This window comes from Trachinotus anak, unplaced genomic scaffold (assembly GCF_046630095.1).
Source record: "Trachinotus anak isolate AG129_WGS33_773 ecotype Australia unplaced genomic scaffold, CSIRO_AGI_Tana_v1 ptg000019l, whole genome shotgun sequence".
NCBI classification, from domain to species: domain Eukaryota; kingdom Metazoa; phylum Chordata; class Actinopteri; order Carangiformes; family Carangidae; genus Trachinotus; species Trachinotus anak.
The window spans coordinates 18,567,104-18,589,842 of NW_027273870.1; the positions used below are offsets into that span (position 1 = coordinate 18,567,104).

The window sequence follows — 22,739 nt, forward strand, 5'->3', positions numbered from 1 at the left end:
TATTCTGTGAACTTTACAACTCCTCTGCGTGCTGTGACACCAAATAAGCAGAAAACAGGCTATTCTTTCAAAAAATATATCTTATACGCTATCATATCTTGTCATATCTTGTTACTTATTTAAGTTACAGCAGCAGCACATATACAAATATATATGTGCGTGTGTGTGTACATATGTGTACATATTCTTTTTTTTTACAAGAGTCCAGCATTTAAAAAATTATGTAGATGTACAAAAGTAGGGTATTAACTGCACAGTGTTAAAAAAAATAGTGATTTAGTGTTGTGGCAGGTCAAAAAGGAGCCTATTTTAACAACTTTATATGCTTTATGGGTCATTTAATCACTAAAAATACATCAGAATACATTTTTTAAACTGTTTTCTTTTCTAAATAAAAAATCTTCTGTTGAAAGTAACCAGTAACTCCTGTCACATGATTGTATGTAATAGATTACAAATAACAATATTTTGTTCTGTAAAATGCAAGTAAATTAAAATTGTAAATAAGTATGTGACATGTAATTACCACCACTGCATATATTATCATCACATAATGGTTTGTGTCCATGGCCTAATTCAACATTGTAAATCTTTTGTACTGTAGAATATTTTCTACTGTAAAGGCAGTCACTTAAGTCTGTTAATGTCAATATTTATTGCACTTTGATTACAATAATGATTAAAGCACATCTTTATGAGTGATAGTAGAACATTCATTGTATTCTTGTGTCGTATGCCCTCTGTATGGGAAAGGAGTGCTATGAAACTCATGTAATAAATACATTATAAACATGTGTACAGTGAAAAAAAAATATGTTACTTATATTAATAAAATTGGATCTTGGAATGCTTTATATCTAATAAATGGAGGTTTAAGTTACATATTATTACAAATATATACTGAGTTAGAACTACATACCTCTGGAAGAAATTACAGACATGTAAATTCATATTAAGCTATATCTAAAGAAAAGGTGAAGATTAAAAAAAAAATGTTTGACACTCATCGTCTCACATTTGTGGTCTTGCCTGTATAGCTCCCATAAGGCACCTGAATCTACCGTGTATCACTTAGTTTAATATTTCAGTATTTCCTTCAGCTTTTCCATTTCCACTGAAACAGACAAAGCCAGTTCAGTTTTAATCTTGATTTCTTCTGACATCCCAACAGGCCAAGGTCCTTTAGCAGGTAGCAGGACGGATATAAATGGACCATTCAGATATTTACAGACAATAACCTTGACAAAAGCAATCACTCTGTTTAACAACATCACATTGAGAATCAACATCCAGAATGTATTTCTGTATCATATCTAAATTATGCAAAATGATATAAGCCCCTCAAATCTGCCATTCAAAGACAGCTAACTTGTTTTAAATATTGTTTATTTTTTGTGTAAGTTTCATATATTTGATACTTCATAATTTATATACTTTAAAAAAAAGTGTCTCAAAGTCTATCATTGACAGTGTGTGGCGGGAACTCAAAAACAATTTGGAGAGATGACTCATTCTGGAGGAAAAATTAAGGGAGTGAGTGTTTCTTTTCACTACAACTGTAAAAACAGACAATTGTATATCGACAAGACTCAAGTTTGACAGCAAACTGACATCTCTGTAAGCTGCGAGAATTTGACTGATAGACAATATCATCATTAGCTAAACAACCCAAACTAAAATATACAAGGTGTTTGCACTGTATTCACTAAATACATGTATATTTCTTTATATCTAATGTTTCTGGACTGTGCAGCAGCTTGACTTCATTCAGAGTCAGTTTGAGTAAGTTTTGAAGGAGGCCTCCAAAAAGTAACAAACACCAGGGATGTCTTCTGGGAAGTTGGCCGGAAGCTCCTGTCTGCTCCTGGGAACAAAGACAAACTCTGGGCGATCCTTCAGCAATCTGGGACAAAGAGCACAAATAAAACATGAATCTAAAAACAATGTGGCAAATTATTTGACACAGAGGAAACACAGTGATCTAAGTTTCCTGAGTTTCCTAACTAGAGCACTTAGTTTTGTTTTGTTTTCTTCTTCCGCTGCAACATTCACTTTTACTGTTTTTGAGCCACATTATATGGTTTATGAGAGTTGTAAAGAGTTATTAAGGTATAATTCTCACGATGATAATAATTATGAAACTGCAACAATTACTTATAACTTGCATTTGCAGAGTAACGTCACCTGTGGGTTGTAGGGCTGATATTGATTTTTCTAGGTTGGCTGCAGGATTCAAACTTGTTGGCCAATGTGACATTGTTCCCAAAAAGGCAGTAGCGTGGCATCTTCACCCCAACTACACCAGCCAGAACTGAACCAGTGTGGAGGCCGATACGCATCTGGGAAAAACATTCAACACAAATCAGGCTTCTGCTTGTCTTTTATTCATGAACAGAACTGAACCTCTTACAGTGTATTAGCGTAGAGGTAGTATTGGTATCAGTGTAGCTCCTGAGTAATGCTGCTGTCCACATAATAAAATGATACTTTTAAAGGATAACTCTGGTGATAGTCCATATTTTTCTTATAGTCAACAAATCTCACACAATTCAAAATTCAACAATAAATTGATTCATTAGGCAAAATAAACATATAAATACTGTCCTGCAGCACATCAAATTTGCACTTGAAAACAGTCCCCAACAAATACATAGTTTACTCCTGTTTAGAGGTGGAGCTTTTGACCACTAGTAGTGGTATGAAGTAAGGCTTATATGAGTAGGTCCCCGTTTTGTTTGTATCGTTCGTGTGTATGGGGACACACATTAACATACTCAAGGTTGTCGGCAGTGCAAAACACATTCCTGCCTTGGTTTTCATTCTGCTATGCTCATCGACAGTTGCTGGTGGTAATGTGTGAACAAACATAGGAATGTACCAACAAAAGCAGTGAAGAGGACTAGTAGCACGTAAACATGGTTGTACGGTACACAATGCATGATTTAAAACACTTTCAAATTTCAACTTAGGAAACGTTTTACAAGGAAGGAAATGCTTGTAAATATTTATGTCATCAGTGGGAGCCTCTGACAGGGCAGAGAAGTCAGAGAGTATGTGAAAAGGCTTTGTATAGTTAACATCCTGAAGCATCGCATAGATTTTCAGTTTCTTGGCTGATTAGTTTTTAGATGGTCTCTATAGGTGAAGAAGATCATTTCAGCAGTTGAAAAATGTGACTCAATCACTATATTGAAATTTATAGGCAAAGGTCTGAGGGTGCCTTAAATAAACTTGTATTCATTCTTTTAGAGAACGCTTCATTTCTTTCAAATGGAGAACCTTTCTTTTTAACTAAAATGCCTTCATATGAAAACTCTCTTGGGTTGTTGAAGTTATATAATTACACTGAATGAGGAGTATTACAGTATGCAGTACTTGACCCTCACCTGTATTGGGTCTCCAGTTGGTGTCATGACTTCATCTGAGAGCTCCATCATCTTTAAGGCCATGAGTGCAATCTGAACAGCATGAGTCTCACTCTCCTTGTGTAAGCCGCCAGCTACACAATACGCATCACCAATGGTCTCCACCTGAACACAGTGGAGGGTCATTACAATGAGTTCTAACCTGGCAAATGAGATAGAAAAAAAGAACGTGTTTGTGCCCCCTTCCACCCAAAGCCAAGGGCTCCCTTAACAGAATTAAATATGTGCCGTGCTATGAAGACAATGAACCTTGAGGAGAATGACAAATGTCAAGTGGATATTAATCAAAATCTCTTTGATTATGAATCTGACTTGCTCTTCATCTTGCAGTACAGGACAAGAAACAAGGAGTAATAAAACTTAAATTGTAATAGTACTTGATCCCTGGCCATATTAAAAAGTCCAGAAGCGTTTTGTCTTCTTATTCTTCGCCTTTGTACATGTAAATCTGGACGGCAGAGCACTCAGCAGCTATGTGGCAGAGACAAAGTGAAACTATTTTTAGACTCATACATGTGGAGTGGAAACAGGGTCCTGAAGGAACCTCTGACTTCCTAGCGTTTTACAAGATATTTGTCAAACATGCTGCTCTGTCTGTTATGCTTCCATGACACTTTGATTACATTATCCAACCTCCCTGCAGATTAACAGCCTCTGGCAGACACTACGGTAGTTGGTTGAGTTACAGTCGGTCCTTTCGGTCCTTTGGAATTTATCAAACAAAATTGTTTAACGTTAAAAATTTCAAATCTGTGAAGGCATCATTTGACATCCTTTATTATTTATTTTTTGTCAAAAGAAAGAAAAGTGAATCTTTCGTCTGTCATCCACAGTAGTTTTATACTTTTAAATATTTCTATTTTAATTATTAAAAAAATATCTTCTCTATTTTTATATATATTTTTTAAAGTTTTTAATAGATTTTTATTTTATCCAGTGGTGTCAGCAGCTACAGTTAGCCTAAAAAATTACTCATTCGATGGCAGATTTTGTTTTCAGCGAGCTACAGACAGAGCCATGGAGGATACTGAGGTCATGGCCTCTTTAAGATTTCTGGGGATTTAGGGGGTTTAATGACATGAAGAGGAGTTTAAACACTTTGATTTTAAATACGAGTGGCGACTGGCTACAGTGCTTTTAAAGATCTTAAGAACAACAGACTCTATATGTTTGTCAAAACTAAACATTTTTTAAGCAGAAGATGTGATTTACAAGGATGAAAGATCCAATTTATATGTGGAAAATGGCAAAGAATTTCCTTAATTTCCTCTTAAACTGTTTTTAAAAAATGCTGGGATGTTAAGTCAGACTTATCTTTCACACATTGCCATAAAAAATAGTGGGACATGATGCCAAGATTTAAGATATTAAGAGCCCAGCTAACTAATGTCAGCTCTCTAATATTTTTATTTTATTTCTCAACTCAACAGTTGCTACAGGTATAACAGAAATTTAAGCATATGTTTAAGTTTTAACATCAGCTTCACTGACTTCTGAGTGGTGTGCCCTTTCAGTGTGTTCCTTTAACCTACCTTATAAACATCAAGCTCTCCACATTGGTGGTCAAACCTGGTGTACAACTCATTGAGCATGGTGATCACTTGCATTGGGGTACAGAGGGAGCAAACAGCCGTGAAGCCCACAATGTCAGAGAAGAGCATTGTAACCCTGTCAAACTTCTTGGCCTGGACCGTTTGTCCCTGCCACAGCTGCTGTGCCACAGTGCCAGGGAAAATGGAGAAGAGGAGGTCCACTGTCTTCTTCTTCTCCTCCTCCAGTGCTTGGTGAGCATGCTCCAAGGCTGCCTTGGCCTTCCCCAGACGCTTCTTCAAACCATCCTGGGCTTTGGCCTGTTCGCCGACCAGAACTACGTCACGCAGTGCGTTATGGATAGGGATGTCTGACAAGTAGAGGCCGCGGCCTGTGAGCTCCTCCAGCTTGTCCACACATGGTGAGCCCAGGAACAAGATGGCATTGGACTCTGAAACGTAGATCATCTGACCTTTAAGGTCCATGAGCTGAAAGGGAAAATCACATGAAGAGAAAAGTTCATTGACTGGAATTTTGTAAAGCCAGTTTAAATGAGGCTTAATGACCGCATCCTGTAGCAGGACAATACTTTTCAAGGACAAATTCAAGAAAAAACAACCTTATATGTAAAGATGTTTTTCCTTGTGTAGCATCTGTGTATTTCAAATTAAGCAGTGTATACATACATAAAATTCCCTCAAGGCATATAGGAATTTAAACATTAGAAAAAAGAAAAGCAAACTGGCCATTTGGGTGGCATTTATGAAACAGCAGCTGTATGCAGCTGTCTGTCAGCCACAACAGTAAACAACCCCAAGAGGTTTATTTATGTTCGGGTGGAGCACAAATTCAAGAATCCAAAAAATCCCATCTAACTTAAGCACATTTGTATTAGTCACAGCAGCAGGTTGGCTGAAAGTTGGTCTGTTGGTCAAGTCCACAACTTTGGTCCAGACTGAAATATCTCAACAATTATTGGATGGATGGCCATGGTATTTGGTACAGACATTCATTGCTCTCAGAGGATGAATCCTAGCTAGTGACTTTTGTGATCCCCTGACCTTTCATCTAGCGCTACCATGAGATAAACATTTGCACTTCAGAGTGAAACATCTCAGCAACTGTTGGATGGCTTGCCATTAAATTTGGTATAGTTACTCATGGTTGGTGATCCCTTGACTTTTCATCTAGCATCATCAATCAAGTCAAAATTCTAATGGCAACAAAGCCTTTACCATTATTATTAGTAGTAGTATTTTATATCCTGACTGTTCCCACCCTGTGGGCAATTAATATATTTACTTGATCGTGTTTGCAAAATATCAAAAACAAACATTGGAACTCAACTTTTATCAGCCTGTTTGATTTTCCTATTAAAGCCTTCCAGAGCTGAGACCATGGCAGCAGACCCTTCGTCTTCTTAACTGTTATAATAACAGTAGCTATAGGGAGAAATACAGCTACAGAAGCAGTTTGAAGATTGTAACATAATTCATGTTGAAGGTGCCACTTCTGTTGACATTTCAGTCATGTTTGTGTATAGTGGACGGTGTAATACATTATCAACCCCAGACAGACGAGATTGAGACACTTGCTTTCTGCTCACCCACTTACTGATTTTTTTTAACCTGTTTTAACTGGAATCTGTGGTCTATAAATGTAAAGGTAAAACTGCCATTGGACGACTAGTGTGATAGTAATTGGAAGCATCCCTGACTGAATGTCATTAGTCATTACACCACTGTCATTTTCACACACTGACACTTTTTTTTCTAGTCATGGCGACCAATTGCTGTGCACCGTTACATAAATAGCACAAGCATGGCTGTGCCTTTGATGGATGAAATGATTTGACATTTGCTTCTGATCTCCACTGGGGGTATAATCTTGATCTCTACCTCAGGCCAAGTACACCACTAATAAGCCCAAGTGCTTATAAACAGCCTGATTTTTTTCCCCTCTTACTCGATTTAATATTAACACAATGACTGGAAGACCTTTTCTGCCTCATTAGTCACTGACGTCACTTTTCAATTTATATCTCACACACATGACGACATACCTTCCCTGTGCTGTCTGAGGTGGAGACTCCATGCTTGATCCGAATGATAAACTGTGTGTTTAGCATGGTCAGAATACCTTGAAAGGTACATTTGATCTGGGGAGAGACAATAGAGAAGTGTTCTTGGAAGGTAGCAGACCGCCTCAGTCCATCTTTTCTCGTCAGTCTCTTCCTGAGCCCATGTCCTATTTGAACCAGAACCAAGTCCTGGTCCAGGATCAGATGGAAAGGGAAAATGGTGGAGAATAGAGTGGTAGGAAGGGTCCCAGCTGAGGTAGCCCGCAGCGGGCTGGGGCTCAGATTTTTAGCATCCTTAACAACAACTGTGTACAGAAGACTGGGCTGCGGGCTGGACTGCAAGATGCTGTCTTTAGCACTGGGGGGGTCCATCAACACATCCACAGTGGTGTGATACAGCAGTCGGGCAGCAGCTTTGATGACTCCAGGGAAAAAGAGCTGAGTGGTCGGGCGGGGGTTGAAGAAATAGACAGTAAGCAGACCCGGATCCTTGTCTAAGCACAGCACCGAAGGTTCGTTTACATAATCCTCTCTGTCCGGGTTGGGCAGCGTGCTGCTCTGCTTCAACAAGACATTGAAACTGTTGAGGAAGTCATGGAGAGCTCCCCCCACCACCTTCAAAATGTGTCCATCCTCCTCATAACACATGTTGAAGAGCTCCTCGCCAAGAGAAACTTTCAAAGCTTCCATTGAGATCGCTGCCAGATACATGAAGGGAAACAGGTGAAGATGGGAAGCCCACAATACCCAGAATTTTAAAATGAAAATTAATGTTTTCACAGTGAGTGTCAGATTTGACATTACCTGTTTTGGTTGAATAAAAGTTAATCATCTCCACTAAATGCTCTGGTTCATCACTGCAACTCTGATTGTCTGTGCAGCAAATTCTTGGACTGATGAGACAATAAATATCAAAGTCAGACACACAAACCAGTGCTTGTTGCACCATACTTTTACTGGTCAGTTACTGGAAGACATACGACTAGATCTGCAGCTTCCTATTATTTTCATGATCTGTTAATTTGCCAAATGTTTTCTCAATTACTCGATTAAGAGTTTAATCTAAAAAAAAAAGTGAAAAATGTTTGTTAGAATGTCCCAACCCAGGCTGATATCTTCAGATGTCTTGTTTTGTCTTACCAACAGTTGAAAAACCAAAGATATGCAGTTTAGTCTCATATGACAAAAAAAATCAACAAATTGTCACATTTAACCAATAAACATTTGGCATTTTTGCTTTAAAAAATTAGATTTAAAAAATTCTATTATCAAAATCGTTGCGGATGACTTTTTTTGTTTTAGCTCTACATCAGACCATGACTACGTTGATAAAAGTATTGTCTGCTTGCTATAGCTAAAGTCATGTTTTTTCAGCAGATGTGTAGGGGTTTTCTCTCTATCTCCAGGTATCCATAGCAGCCTGAGTCTGCATCACACCTTATTGTTGTTCTCATCATTAGTATCAGTCTAGTAGGGAAAAGTAGCAGGAGAAATTGGCAAGGAATCATGAGGTAAGCTGAGGATCAGATGAGGCTTTAACATCTAAGCATCCTTAGAGTTATCATAAGAATACATGCTGTGGTGTTGTCGTGGTAGTGTAGGCCTGCAATTTACAGTGCCTGTAGCGGTAATTGTGGCAGTCTAGGAGGAGAAGTGTGGTTGTTATTGATGTCTTGAAAAAAACACGTTACCTCTCAGAGTCCCTGGTGTGATCTGATAGTCTCATCATTCGATGGAGGGCAGTATGCAGTCTTTGAAACTGTGTGACAAAGTGTTCACCAAGTTAAAGGTTATCGTCTGGTAAGACTTAAAAGCCGCTTTAAATTACAGAGGCACCAGCAAAATAAAGACAGCAGGATTACCATATCTTTACCACAAGTGAGTAAACAGACATTGTGTGCATGCGTAAAGACCTACATGCGACAAGCCCAACTGCAGAGTCCAATTAATGTCGTTTTTTTTTATATAATCTATCTAACTAAAGAATGCTAGTTGCGTGAAGTGAATATTAATACATGCATTTTTTTCTTACTCACCTCAGGACATGCCAATTTTCGGATGCTCTCCCCAAGTGTATGCAGGTTAACTTTGGCTCTGCTTGTCTTCTGTCGAGGTAGATCCTCACCTATTTTTCCATGCACGTCCTTAGAAATAGGCAATAAATCCGCGTCGTCAGCTGAGCGCTCCTCTAAGTCTCCGAGCTCATTATTTTTGGCGCTGCTGGAGAATGGACACTCTCCGGATATCTTCAGTTCTTTCAGCTTCGCGCAGAACATCTTGCCCGCTGTTATCTCTCCTGGCTCTTCTTCTTCTCTCTTATCTAATTTCGGAGGGAGACAGTCCTGGTCGAGCAGCTGCGGTCTCTGGGAGAAATTCCATCATCTGGTGTGCTCATCCAGGATATACCTCTCCTCCTCGCCAACCGCTGATTCAAATGATCAGCACCAAAGCCAGAGACCACATACAAAATTCATTGAAAAATGCATGGGCAACTATCATTACCAAAAGCCAATGAGAAACTGGAGAAAAAAGAGCACTAGGCCAATCCATGCGCAAGTGGGGCTGGTGTAGCTGAGCAACCTATCAGCTATGAGAAATTATTTCCAGGCGACTACACACATGCAACGGACTTTTTTTTTTTTATTTAGATCAGCCTTTGGACTGAGACCCACCACATGAAACTAGTCCCCTATAAACGAACAACAACGTTTCTATTATATTCATATATATATATATATATGTTCTCAGTCCTTCAAATTCAATTCCATTGGTTTTCCCACTGTGTTCCTTCAAAATACTGACACTTAATGTTTTCATTTGACATTATTTAATTTTATTATTTAATACTACTGTATTAAATTATAAATTATAAGTATATTCTGTAACCTACACTATTTCTGCCTCTCTCTCTCTCTCTCTCTCTCTCTCGCTCTCTCTCACTCACACACACACACACACACACACACACACACACACATACATTAATACATACATTACTTACAACATCCCTCATGACATGTGACCTGTAAATTGATGCCTGTCTGGTGTTTAAGATTGATGATGTTGTCCCTTTGGCATTTTCCCCTGTCTTCAAGAGTCACTTCATTGGTTTTAGAATATCTTGCCAGAAAGCTTGGCCAGTTGAAAAAAAAAACACTGACTAGCTAACCAAGGAACATTTACAGAAACACTGATCAATGTGCTCTGATAAATAAACGAATAAATAATCAATAAACAAATTTATCCCAATATTAGCATGTCTCATGTCAAAATTCGTGTACAAAAATTAGCTTTAGGCTACAACACTGATTATAGCGATTATCCTGACCAGAAGTGAACAGCATGGACTTCACTGTTGGGTGAAGTTCCCGTTTAATTAAGGGTCCAATTTACTGTAAATTACTTCTATATTACAAACAAAATTGTGATGATATGATGGCCGAGTGGCCAAAACCGTGAGATCTCCCCAGCATCCATGCATCATTAGCCGGCCTGTTGCACCTGTGCTACAGACTCCATTTTTCACATTACTCCACGCGTGGTAAACCTGACATGGGCTGCACATATAAAGAACCATAAATACACAGACACAAGAGATGTCTCCAACATTGCTTATTGGGCTTGTTTGGTCTGAAAAAAGATTTCATTGACTAACATAATAAATCCATTTCAGAGCTTAAATAATGAACAGCCTTGTCACTTGGGAGTTGGAGTCATTTCTTGAAGGATAACTCTGGACTGGCACACTGCTTACATTGGCTGTCTGTCAGCAACAAGGCCCAGGATGCCACTATACCACATAAAAACAAAAGGCCAGGTCTCTAGCAATAGGTTAGAGACTAAAGAGGGAACCCTATGATTTGGCCCCAGGTGTGGACAGGACCATTGTGTTATTCATTTTATATACGTTACGTTATTTTATCTTTTATGGTGTGTTATGTTCATACTTGTCTATCTTATTGGATTTATTCTTCAGTCTAAGATATTTTGTAGATATCATATATGTTCTGACCTGAGCAGAACCTTCTGAATACTAATCACAATTCAGATGAGTAACGATGACCACAATCATATGGTTATTTAGCCTGTTTTGATCTCATTGTCTTTAGAGGAAATGAGAGGGCTAGTTTTACTGTATCCAAATGTATGGCCCTGTCAATCAAGTCTACTTTTAAAGGCCAGCTCACTGAGCTGATATTTTTGAAGAGCAAATTAAAGGGGACGCATTCTTTTTACAAGCACATTTACTTAAAAGCACATGCTGATGTAAACCAAATAAATAAGATGAGTTAGGCAGTCAGTTTTGTTGAAAGAGCCCAATAACACAGATTTACCTCTGTACAGCATACAACACCCCCAATCCTTAGATCCTCAAATAAGATAAGACAAAACTCTGTACACATTTACAGCTCACGTGTACAGAACAGACTAAAATAATAAGATTATAACATAGAAAATCAACAACTCCTATGTGTCTGTGTCTGTGGCTCAGATCCACATGACCCCTGCTGTCGTCTTTGCTTTTTTGAAAACTGTAGCCAGCTGAAACTAGATCAGTGACAAGTTGATTTTAATTTGGAGATGAATAAAAAAAAAAAATCTTTTCAATTTGACAAGAAGCAAATGCAAATGTGCACATATGCACATATTCTACAGGCCATCCTCAGGTCTCAGTGACACATCTGCTACTACAGAGGTGACAGCTGCTGTTGCCGCCTCTCACCAGGAGGTAGCACCAGCTGCACTGACATGAACAAACCTCTTTGTCATGATTATCTACAATATGGACCTTCTGATCTGTGCCAAGGTGAGACAGTGAATTAAGATTAAGGACTGAAAAGTCTTGAAGTCGTAGTCTTGGCTTTGTGTTGCTTTGTGCTTTGTTTTATTGTCATACTCTTTCAGAGGTGAAGACTATGGTACAACTGGAGCTGAAGGACAAGACGATGAGCTCTGAAGCATCTGTCCTACAAAATGAGGAGTTGTGGCCCACACTGCAGACAGGACTGAGCACAGGTCACTTCTCATTTCTCTCTCTCTTAGTCCTCAAAGAACATTTCAGTAAGGAAGCAGAAAAGGCAGTAAATATGACTGATGGACAGATTAGGAGAAAATGGGCCCCTGCACAGACAGGTGAAAGGCCCTGCACCCCTCTATTATGAAGACCCCCAGACTGCAAGAGACACAAAATGTCTATAAATCACAATTTGTGTCTCTCTGTAGACATTTTATATCTCTTTGTAGTCATTTTTATCTCCTTGTGGGTTTGTGTCTCTTTGTAGTCATTTTGAGTATCTTTATGATCGTTTTGTATGTCCCTGTACTTGTTTTTTGTATTTTTGTAATCATTTTTAGTTTCCTTGTACTCATTTTGTGTTTCTTTGTGTGCTACAATCTAAAATACTACTCTGTTACAACTAAAAGTCATGTATTAAGCAAAAGCACACAACTACTATCAGCAAAAGGTAAAAGTAAAAACACTCTTTATGCAGAATAATTGCACCTCCCAGTGAAATTATACATTGTTTTATTGGATTATTATTATTATCATTATTGATGCATTAGTGTGCATGCAGCATTTTGTTGCTGGGAAGGCTGATTCGTAAAAGTGCATCATATTGTATAAACTGATTATAGTACATGAACGCATAATCTTTGATATGACTAGTAGCCTAACTTTAGTTGTGCAATGTTTTATATTTTATATTGTATTGGGGTAAATGTACATAGTTTCATTCCAATGGTTTAATCAGGCAAAATGTTGAACTTCTTTTCTGTTTCCTTCATCTATTTGTCTGTCAGAGGTTGTCCCGGGGTGAACCTATTAGCAATGGGGAATGCCTCAGTGGGAGACCAATGATGTGAAGCTAAGGTCATTTGATATCCAGAGGCAAAAGATGTGGATGTTAAATCAAGATATTTCGATGGACCACACTGTTCCAGTTTTTACAGTTAATTACCCCCAAGTTCCCTGCTGTTTGTGAAGAAGATGGCATTATTTAATGAAAAGAAAAACAATACAAATTTAAATAGCAGGCATGCTGTATGATGTACATGCAATTTTTTTTTTCACCTTCTTCCCCCTATATCCTCACACACAAAACATACACACCCTCACGCACACATACTTTTTTATGCATGCATTGTACAATAAGAAAATCTAAATGCATCCATTCAATTTTACTCCAGTGCCTCCTGTAAATTACATGAGTGTATCTGTATTTCTTGTTTTGTTTTTTTCCTTTCAGTGTTTTGTTTTTCTCTCTTTCCTTGTCCTGCCTCGGATGTGTCTTTGTGTTAAATTACTTGTGTATAATAATATTCTTTTAGGAAAAAGCATGATGATTTCATATATACAACTTTCAGGAGCCTGGAAAAATCTGATATAAAACTGATATTTTTACTGACTGTACAGCACAGCTGACATTGAACTTTGAAATGTTGTTAGGGTAGCATAACCTTAACCCTTAATGGAGGAAGACATTTACATGCATCAGACTCTTATTTTAAATGTGAAAGACCTGTAGACATACAGAAAGAGACCAACAGCAGTTTGTTTTATCGGTGTAACCTTGGAACGCAAACATGATCCCAATGCGAGCTAGAAGCTAGAATAAGACTACAACAAGGCACATGAATTCATCTTTTCTCATTGCTTGAGAAAATGTGTGGCTTAATATTACTTAAAGGATATGAATGTTAAAACAAGCTTTGCGTGATGTATTTATTCCCCCTGTTCAAACTGGCCATTTAACTATCTCTATTCTAATGGGAGACAAAAACCACAGTCATGTTTTTGAGCTAAAAAATGTATTACAAAGTTTATCTGAAGTAAATATGAGGCCTCAGCAGTCTGACTTAACCAAATCAAGTGAATATCTTACAAACTAACTGTCTTTTTCATATATAAATTTCCCTCTTTGTGTTTCCCTGTGTCCTTTTTCTGCAGCAGTGGAGGGATAATAACTAAACAAGGGAATTTTGCACCAAAAGACTGAAACTTTTGACGATGCCCTCTTGTGTTTTTCTAACACATATCACTGAAAGTTCCTGTCATCTTCAGATAAACTTTGGAATAAAGTTTTGCACATGAGAAGCACTCTCCTATCACTTACATTCACAGTGCATTAAGAAGGAATTTTTTAATGGCCAGTTTGAACAGGAGGAATGATTACAGCAAGAGAAATCTGTTTTAATGTTCATATGGGAGTGAACACTAAAACGACAGACATGAAAAATTATAAACCTGTCCCTAAAAAGACCTTGTTTTAATGAGATCTTAAATTATATCAAACCTCTGTAATCCCCGGCCTGTATTCTGTATTCTGTATAATTTTGGGGACACAAACAAAAAAGCATTAGTTCAAGATGCTTTCATTGACTGTCAGTGACCATCAAATTGTAGAACCTAATAGGTAAAAATAGGTTAAATTTGTAAAATTAGTAAAAACTGAAGTGAGTTGTCTCTAATAATAGTCCACTTCAAATTTGCCATCACACTTACTCTAATATTATTTGTAATTCAGACTACTCTCATTTGCATTGCTACATCCTGCCATCAATCATTTTTCACAAATATTACACCAAATGAATCCAAAGATAAACTTAGACTTTGTCCATATGATGAATGTACATTTATAATGTGAGTTTCGGCCCCTGCCATTTATTCAGTCCTTGCACGCTCTCTTCCAAAGAGCCCAACTCTCTGTTTATGATACGCAGAGAGATAGCTAATCTCTTCACAAATCAAGTCCAGAACACTAAGTCCACAGGAACTTAACAGCCATGACCTCAGACACTTACAATGTATATACACTCAGTTTCACGAGAAGAAAGGGTTTTTTTTTTTGGCAAATTGCAACATTTAGGCACATTCATTCAAGCCCTGTTATAGATTCTAACATCAAATCTTCCTTGGTAATGTTGCATTTATGTACTCTTGGAAATAAAGAAACTGGTCCACAAAACTAATTGGTATATCAGATAAACTCATCTCAAAATTAACTGTGATTTCCACAACTGTTTTCCCAATGAAGGAAGATTAGACCTTTAAGTGTGTTTATGTATTTTCTTTCCCCCCAACAATCATCAAACATTTTTTAGATGATTGATTTTGAATGCTTAGAATATGAGAGAAACCATGCCAACTCCTTTTACCACTAATCCTAACAAACCCTTGATGATTTTTTCCAGAAGCAGTGTTGGAACAAAATATCACTGACCTAAAACTTTGCCTCCTGACATTTGCTTTATTTGACTCTGCCATAATGAGTAAGAATATTTAATAGGTTTTAACACTTGAAGGTGTAAATGGCCTGTAGTGTAGGTCCCTTCATTTAAGAGATAAATGTGTACTGTTATCAGTTCAAACAGAGTCCAAATAGATGGATAGATAGTTTTGATAGAGTTTTTCAAATAGATAAAAAGCATCCTCTTCTACATGCAGAATAACTACATACAGTACAGTATCTCTAACTGTGTGTCCACCCATCCTACTTGGCCTATATGCATGACTGCCATGTAATGGCCTGTGGCAAACAGGCAATGCATGAAGAAACAGGTTACTGTTTTGCTATGTATTAAACGTGATTATTTGAACTCCCACTGAATTATTTGTCCTTGCAAAAAAGATAATAAAAAATCAAACAAATAGTTAAACAAAAAGATAAAATGCAAGAATGTTGATGCATGTTTTGAAGTGTTGCATAAGATGGGTGACATGGGCACTGATGCTGGAATAATTAGATATAGTATGCCTCACTAAGGCCCAACACACTTAATACTGTACAAACAGCACAGGAGAGATTACATGACACTCATTAGCAATGAGCAGTGTGACTGGAGAATTTTGACTCTCTGGTGTCTACAGTAGGGTAACTGCTGTGCAGCCCAGAGAGAAAGAAAAATCTGTTACACAAAATTGTGTCTATTTTTTCAGATTATACTGTATTTTATTTATTTATTTATTTATTTATTTATTTATTTATTTATTTATTTATTTTGTCTTGTGAAATAACGGCTACCTCCTCAGGCCTCAAAAACTCTTCTACTGAAAGAATCCGAGGAGTAAAAATATACCTAATTGGATGAACTGCTCACAAGTCTTCATGGACACCCAATATGTCACGTCATGACCATAAGTAAGACAACTATAACTAAGTATCCAGGCCCCCGACATGGAAAGGGCCCTTAAAAAGGCTGAGAAGCACAGTTTTAATCATTTCTGTTATCCGGGGGAAATTTCTAAAATTACGAGTTACCCTGAATGCAACATCAGTGGGTGGGGTCAGTGTGGTCCAATAGGATGCAGCAGCCAGAGACACGTACAACAGACATGTCAGCCTCCAGTACGTAGACAGTAGTTTTACATTAGTTGACTGAACTCCATCATGGTAAGTTTCCTGATAAATTAGCTAGTTTGATATAATATGACTTAATGTTACCCACAGCTTGCTATTAGTTGATGCTAGTAAATAACTACCAGCTGACGGCGGCTCCTCAGCTCTTCTTTAGCAATAAAAAGGAGCACGACATAATGTAGGTAACTGTTATTAACAATGTCAGCTGGTTGCCTCTCAGGCTACTAACGTGTCCTGTGTTCCCTCAGGTTTTTGTTAACTCACATCCCTCCTACACTGGGACCATCCTTCGGGTCAGAGGGAGGCTTGAGCTCAAATGTCAGCTGGACAGCACAGACGGTACTGCATGTTCATGGACTATTACAAACAATATGCTTTATTTAGACGTGGGTTTCTCGTGTTTTCTATGTTGGGGTTCACTTCCCTGCAGCTTTCTTCTTGTGGGATGCTGTAAAAAATCAGTCACTGCATGGGAGCGGCATTATCAGTGGAGGAAGAAGTATTCAAATCCTTTACTAAAGCTGCCAATGCAACTATAAATACTCCATTACACGTAGAAGATGCCATACAGGAGAAGAACAGGAGTATTACCAGTAAAGTATACTTAAAGTATCAGAGTAGCAGTATTTGTTTAGTCCCTGTGACTGAAATCTGATTCTGCCTGAAATAATTTCATAGTTAATCCTGATGCATCAATGAATAAGCAGCATTTCACTGTTCAAAACTAAATGTACAGTTAGGTTGTGTAGCCCAGTGTTCGGGGATCAATAAATCTGAGAGGTCATGAGATGATTAATTGGGGAGGAAAGAAGAAAAAGTTCAGCTACACATATATGGATTTCTCTCTAATCATTTATTTGGTGAGATTTTGGATCATTTTTCCTCTTAGTTACTTTCCACCAGTGTACATTAGCTTACAGTCTCTAAATGTAACATTTTTCAGAGCTTGTCTTGTCTTAACAACTGTGAATGTTGAACATCTCGTTTCAAAACCATGGGCTGTAATGTGTTGCTACATCAGCCTCCACGCTCAATAGGAAGCCTCTCCACAGGATTTTAAAACCTGGCTGTCCTCATTCACTGATTTCATGCGTTGATGTTGGGATATTAGGTCTGGTTTGTGGTTGGCTTTACATTTCGTTGTTGGATGAAGTTGAGGTTGGTGCTCTGTGCAGGTCACCCAAGTTCCTCCACACCACACTCAGGACACCATTTCCTCATGGACCTGATTTTATACACGAGGGCATTGTTATACTGAAACGAGAAATGTCTTCATTAAAACTGTTGCCTCAAAGTCAGAAGCACATACCACTGTCTAAATATCATTGTATGCTGTAGTATTAAGATTTCCCTTAAATTAACTGAGGAGCCAGGCCCAAACCAACAGCCTCAAACCAAAAGTATGTGAGTAGTAGTAACTAATATTGTCTGTTTCTGTGTCCTCTGTCAGTGCTGTTGATGCACAAGGTGATCTCAGGAACATTTGAGACCCTCCGTTCTCAGGTGAAGTCTGAATCCTGCGTTTTCACAGTCTGTGACAGTCCTGTTATTATGTGGCCAAACAAAGGTGTTAATGCAACACCTGAAGAAATAACACCAAACACACTGTGTGAAGGTATACATCAGTGGATACAGTGAGTCAGTTTCATGTTTTGTTGATCTCCTGGACAAGTCTGTTTTTTTTTTCCTCTTTTGGTAAGCTGAATAGTAAATAACATTTTTTATTGACTGCAGGACAGATGAACAGGAAAGCTTTGGCAAGAAGTCTGGAAAAAAGAAAAACAAAAAAAGTTCAGCTGCGGTAAGTTTCTAATGTGGAGATGGATGTGGGAGTGCCAGGACAGAAATAGTAATTTTTGTAATGTTTGCCTCAGTGGGCGGTCAGAAATGTTGCAGGAACAGTGCAACATACTTACTTTTGCGTTCTTCATCATGTGTACCAAAAGGTATCAATTATCTGTAGCAATTTAGCAGTTTTCCACATTGATACAGTGTAAGCTGTAATTTTTAGCAATGACTTACCGTCTTTATGTTGTGTGTTTATGCCACTATACTTGTGCTTGTCATTTAGAGTGTCATAAACCTTCACTTGATGATGGAGGTGACAAAGCCAGGCCCTCTCTCAGCTCCCATCCTCAGCAGAACAGTCCAGAGCTCCCACTTCCTGTCTACAACTTTGCCCATAGACTGTGTTGTTCGTACCAGCGGCAACGACACAATCAAGGAGTATGTTTTATTTTTAAAAATCTGAACCACGGATCAGACTCTGTAAACACAGTATGTCAGTGGACTCATTACCAGACGGTACTCCTCAATGAAGCTTGTCTCTCAGTGTGAAAGATTTTTATTCTGGTGTTGCAGTGCCTGTGAGCGCCTGGTGGAGGCACTAACTCATCAGCTGTGTGAGATGGAGAAAGTGACCTTGCAACACATGAAAGGAACCACACTGCTGGTGCCTGAACCGCTCCACTTTCTTCTTCCTGAGCCAAAAGGACTGGTGACTGTGGTTTACCCAGCAGGAGTGCCTGACAGCCAACTAGAGACACAGCGTAAGGTGAGCACCTCAGACTGAGCTTCTTTATGACCTGACAAGCAAAATGTAAATCTGCTGATATTAGGGTTGAGCTTTGGCAGCATCTTTATCACTCAAACAACACACAGAATCGGAGGGAATACTGATTTTCAGAAAGTCCAACATTTCATCCTCTAGCTTTATCAAGCAGGCATTGGATCCAACATTTTGTACTTACGAAACACTCTACTTTTTATTTTGCACAAAATCTCTGTTTGTAGGAATTGCATCAACAGTTTGAGCTACCAGATGACAGGCCTTATTTTAGAAGAGCCAATGCGTACCACTTTCCCAATGAGCCCTACAGAGATGGTTATCTCCGAAACCCTCATCTGGTCCTCACACATCCTACCCTGGATGATGGAAAGGTATGGCTAATTACCGTATTGAAGTCTGTTACACTTTTATCTCCTCTTTGGAAGATTGATACCGAGATGTTTTCAAGGAATGTGCAAGGAATAGTAACCTTCATTTGTCTGTCTTATGTTTTTTTTTTTTTTTTTTCAAGGCATACTTGGTCCAGGGGATCTACAGTTATCATCACTACATGCAGGATCGTATGGATGACAATGGTTGGGGCTGTGCTTATCGCTCCCTGCAGACCATCTGCTCCTGGTTCCAGCAGCAAGGCTATGTAGAGCGGCCTGTGCCCACTCACAAAGAGATCCAACAGGTATTACGTCTGTAAATACAAATGCAATGCACTAGAAGATGTACAGGTATTTGTTTTTTTTTTGTTTTTTTTTTTGTTTTTTAAAATTTTAATATCAATAATGTCCAAGATGCCTGCTTCTATTTGGGTCACTGTATTCCAGGCTTTAGTGGATGTTGGAGACAAGCAGCCATCCTTTGTGGGATCCCGCCAGTGGATCGGATCTATTGAGGTTCAGGCTGTTCTGAACCAGCTACTGGGGGTCACTTCCAAGATCATGTTTGTTAGGTATGATTACATATCTGATAGCACCTTGTGTACGGTAATATTCATGTGGAGGTTTTGGCTTTATCTGATGGCTCGTTTGTGTGCGTTTCAGTCAAGGGTCTGAGTTGGCATCCAAAGGCAGAGAACTGGCCAATCACTTCCTTACTGAAGGGACCCCCATCATGATTGGTGAGTTGAATCTCAGATTATTAGTGCATGCATTTTTGGCTTTAATTAAACTTGCACAACATTTTTTTATTTAACCATAACAACACTGTATATATCTTTTGTAAGATATACAGTAGCAACAAACATAATCTGTGACCTAGATGCAAACTAAAGGGTCAGGCCACCTTAAGTTATAAAAAATTGGTCCTGTGTTTTCAGGAGGGGGAGTTTTAGCTCACACTATTCTGGGTGTGGCATGGAGTGAGACCACTGGGCAGATTCGCTATCTCATCCTTGATCCACATTACACAGGAGCAGAGGACCTACAGGTCATCACAGACAAGGTGACTGTTGGCTGCATTTCTCTCTGTCGAGTAAAACTTTTCATATACAGTGTTGACCTTGGTGTATATTTTATCTTTCTCAGGGCTGGTGTGGCTGGAAAGGACCAGATTTTTGGGATCAAACTGCGTATTATAATCTCTGCCTGCCTCAGAAGCCAAAGATCATCTGAGCTCTCACAGCCTTTTGGATGGACAATGTTTGTTATCAGTAAAGCTAATGGAAACCTGAGGAGTTTTATAGGAATGTGTCCAATTCCTGTAGCAATGTTAAATTCTTTTAATTTACTCATGGTGTTTTGGTTAAGTCCTACAGAAATTATTATCTTGGCAAGAAAGACACAACTCGAGACACAGAGAAATTAATCATGTCTGTACCTCCTTATTTGCTATTGTTCAATATGACAAAGGCTAATAAAATTTATTCTAAGTAGGCTAATTTTATTTTGAAGAGAAATACAATGCATCAAGGTCAACAAAGTTTTGTCATTGCTTTATGTTACCGGTAGACAAACAACCTGCCATGGCTGATGCAAAACATGGCCTTCTGCATCTGAATGATATGAACACCAGCTGAAGGACACCTTTTCTACTGTAACATATGACTGATTTACAAATTAATTTACAAAGGATTAAATTGTACAGTATATTTGATTTTATCCTCAGTTTTCCTTTGTTCTTTTTTGAAACGTTCTAAAGTTCCAGAAAAGATATCAGCATTTATTTTTGGTTGATTAATCGTTTTCGGGTAAAAATGTCATACTCAGTGATTTCTGCTGTGGAGATTTTATGCTTTTCTTTGCCGTTTACGATGGTAAATTGAAAGTTTTGGGGTTTTGGACTGTAGGATAAAACAAGAAATCTATGAAGACATTAATTTCTGCTGTGGGAAATTGTAATGCCCTTTTTCACAGTTTAATAATTCCATTGACTATTTCATAGACAAGACAGAATTTAAGCCTGATGGATAAGAGGTGAAAGGTCTTCAGGTATCTACTACTCGGTGTGCCTTGATATATCTGTATTGACAATGCAGTAATACTTAAAAAATGAACTGTGGATATCGTGTTTATAATGCACATATGATAATATTGTGATTGCAGATCTTAAGCCTTGTCGATCCTTTGTTTATCAGCTCATCTGGTTGACTTTTCACTATCCATTAAGTGTAATTGTTCTTTTTGTGTGCTTCTGTACAGTTATGGTTGCAGACTCTCCGCCTCCCTATACTTGTATTTCAGTCTAATTCATTTGCAAATAAAAAAAAAAGAGACAAAACACAATAGACAAGGTTCATGATCGATGAATGTGACTATTATATATATATATATATTTATTTATAATGCTATCAGTCAGAGCATTTGTACATTTTTACACTGAAAACGATTAATCAACCAAAAATAAATGCAGATAGTTTTTCTGTAAGAACAAAGGAAAACTGAGGATGAAATTAAAAAATTTACTGTATAGTGTATATACTGTATAGTGTGTGTATATGTACACACACACGGATTATGGATTTGCTTTATGGATTATGGATTTGTATTTGTTTGAAAACCTGTAGCCTGTATGAGGGGAGCTAATAGTGAGGAGGAATCCATACTCATGTGTTCTGTAATTGAATTATTTGCAAGTTAATAAATTATAGTGACATTACAGCAATTTTTATTTTGCTGTGGTCCCACTCAGAGATCTACTTGTGACACAGCCCATTAATGGAAAACAATCACTCCCTGTAATTGAGTTTTCACAACCAGTCAGTTGTCAGATGGCTGATTTTCTCCTCTCACCAGCAGACATTAAAGAAATGTGTATTTTATGAAAAAAAAAAAAAAAAAATCTTTTAAAACTTTTGTGACTCTTTGTGATTTACTATCCATGGGTTGATTGTATAAATATGGGACTGTCACAGAAATACCCCCATTCAATCCCCATCTCCCATCCTGCATTGGAATGTAAATTCAATGACAGTGACCAGACACAGGTTTATACGATAGATTCCCCCAAGTACTATTGTGCTAGGACATCGGCATTTCATTAGTGCGTGTCACTTCTAGGTCTAACTATGTTATTAAGAGAAAACCCATGACAAATTGTAATTTCAGGGGACGCGCCTCCAGATAATCCCCTTTCTTGTTAATGGAGATGCACTAGGGGGAGCAGTTGCTTTGGCATAATAGATCCCCAAGGAAAAAATAAAATGACCTCCCCTCTATTCCTCTACAGCTTCTGTTCCTCAATATGTTTCATAGATTTATATTTGTTTGCTTTTGACTGCAACATCAAATCACTGCAGTCTGAAGTTTAATTTGGTACTTTGTAAAAAAAAAAAAAAAAAAGCTGCT

The 22,739-nt window shown here is 38.1% G+C and overlaps 2 protein-coding genes across 2 annotated transcripts; one reads left to right on the plus strand and one right to left on the minus strand.

Annotated features, from left to right (window-relative positions):
* Positions 1-631: 631 nt before the first annotated feature.
* On the minus strand, positions 632-9,577 carry gucy1a1 (guanylate cyclase 1 soluble subunit alpha 1). Its single transcript, XM_071504591.1, has 8 exons — positions 9,072-9,577; positions 8,727-8,794; positions 7,840-7,928; positions 7,018-7,733; positions 4,958-5,443; positions 3,387-3,530; positions 2,185-2,339; positions 632-1,903 (listed from the first exon to the last, which is right to left on the minus strand). The coding sequence occupies exons 1-8, from the start codon at positions 9,309-9,311 to the stop codon at positions 1,774-1,776; spliced, it is 2,028 nt and encodes a 675-aa protein (XP_071360692.1). The 5' UTR covers positions 9,312-9,577; the 3' UTR covers positions 632-1,773.
* Positions 9,578-16,320: 6,743 nt separating this feature from the next.
* ufsp2 (ufm1-specific peptidase 2) lies at positions 16,321-21,501 on the plus strand. Its single transcript, XM_071505013.1, has 12 exons — positions 16,321-16,427; positions 16,643-16,733; positions 17,845-18,028; positions 18,129-18,195; positions 18,466-18,620; positions 18,756-18,948; positions 19,188-19,334; positions 19,475-19,639; positions 19,782-19,906; positions 19,998-20,074; positions 20,273-20,397; positions 20,481-21,501. The coding sequence occupies exons 1-12, from the start codon at positions 16,425-16,427 to the stop codon at positions 20,565-20,567; spliced, it is 1,419 nt and encodes a 472-aa protein (XP_071361114.1). The 5' UTR covers positions 16,321-16,424; the 3' UTR covers positions 20,568-21,501.
* The last annotated feature ends 1,238 nt before the right edge of the window (positions 21,502-22,739 follow it).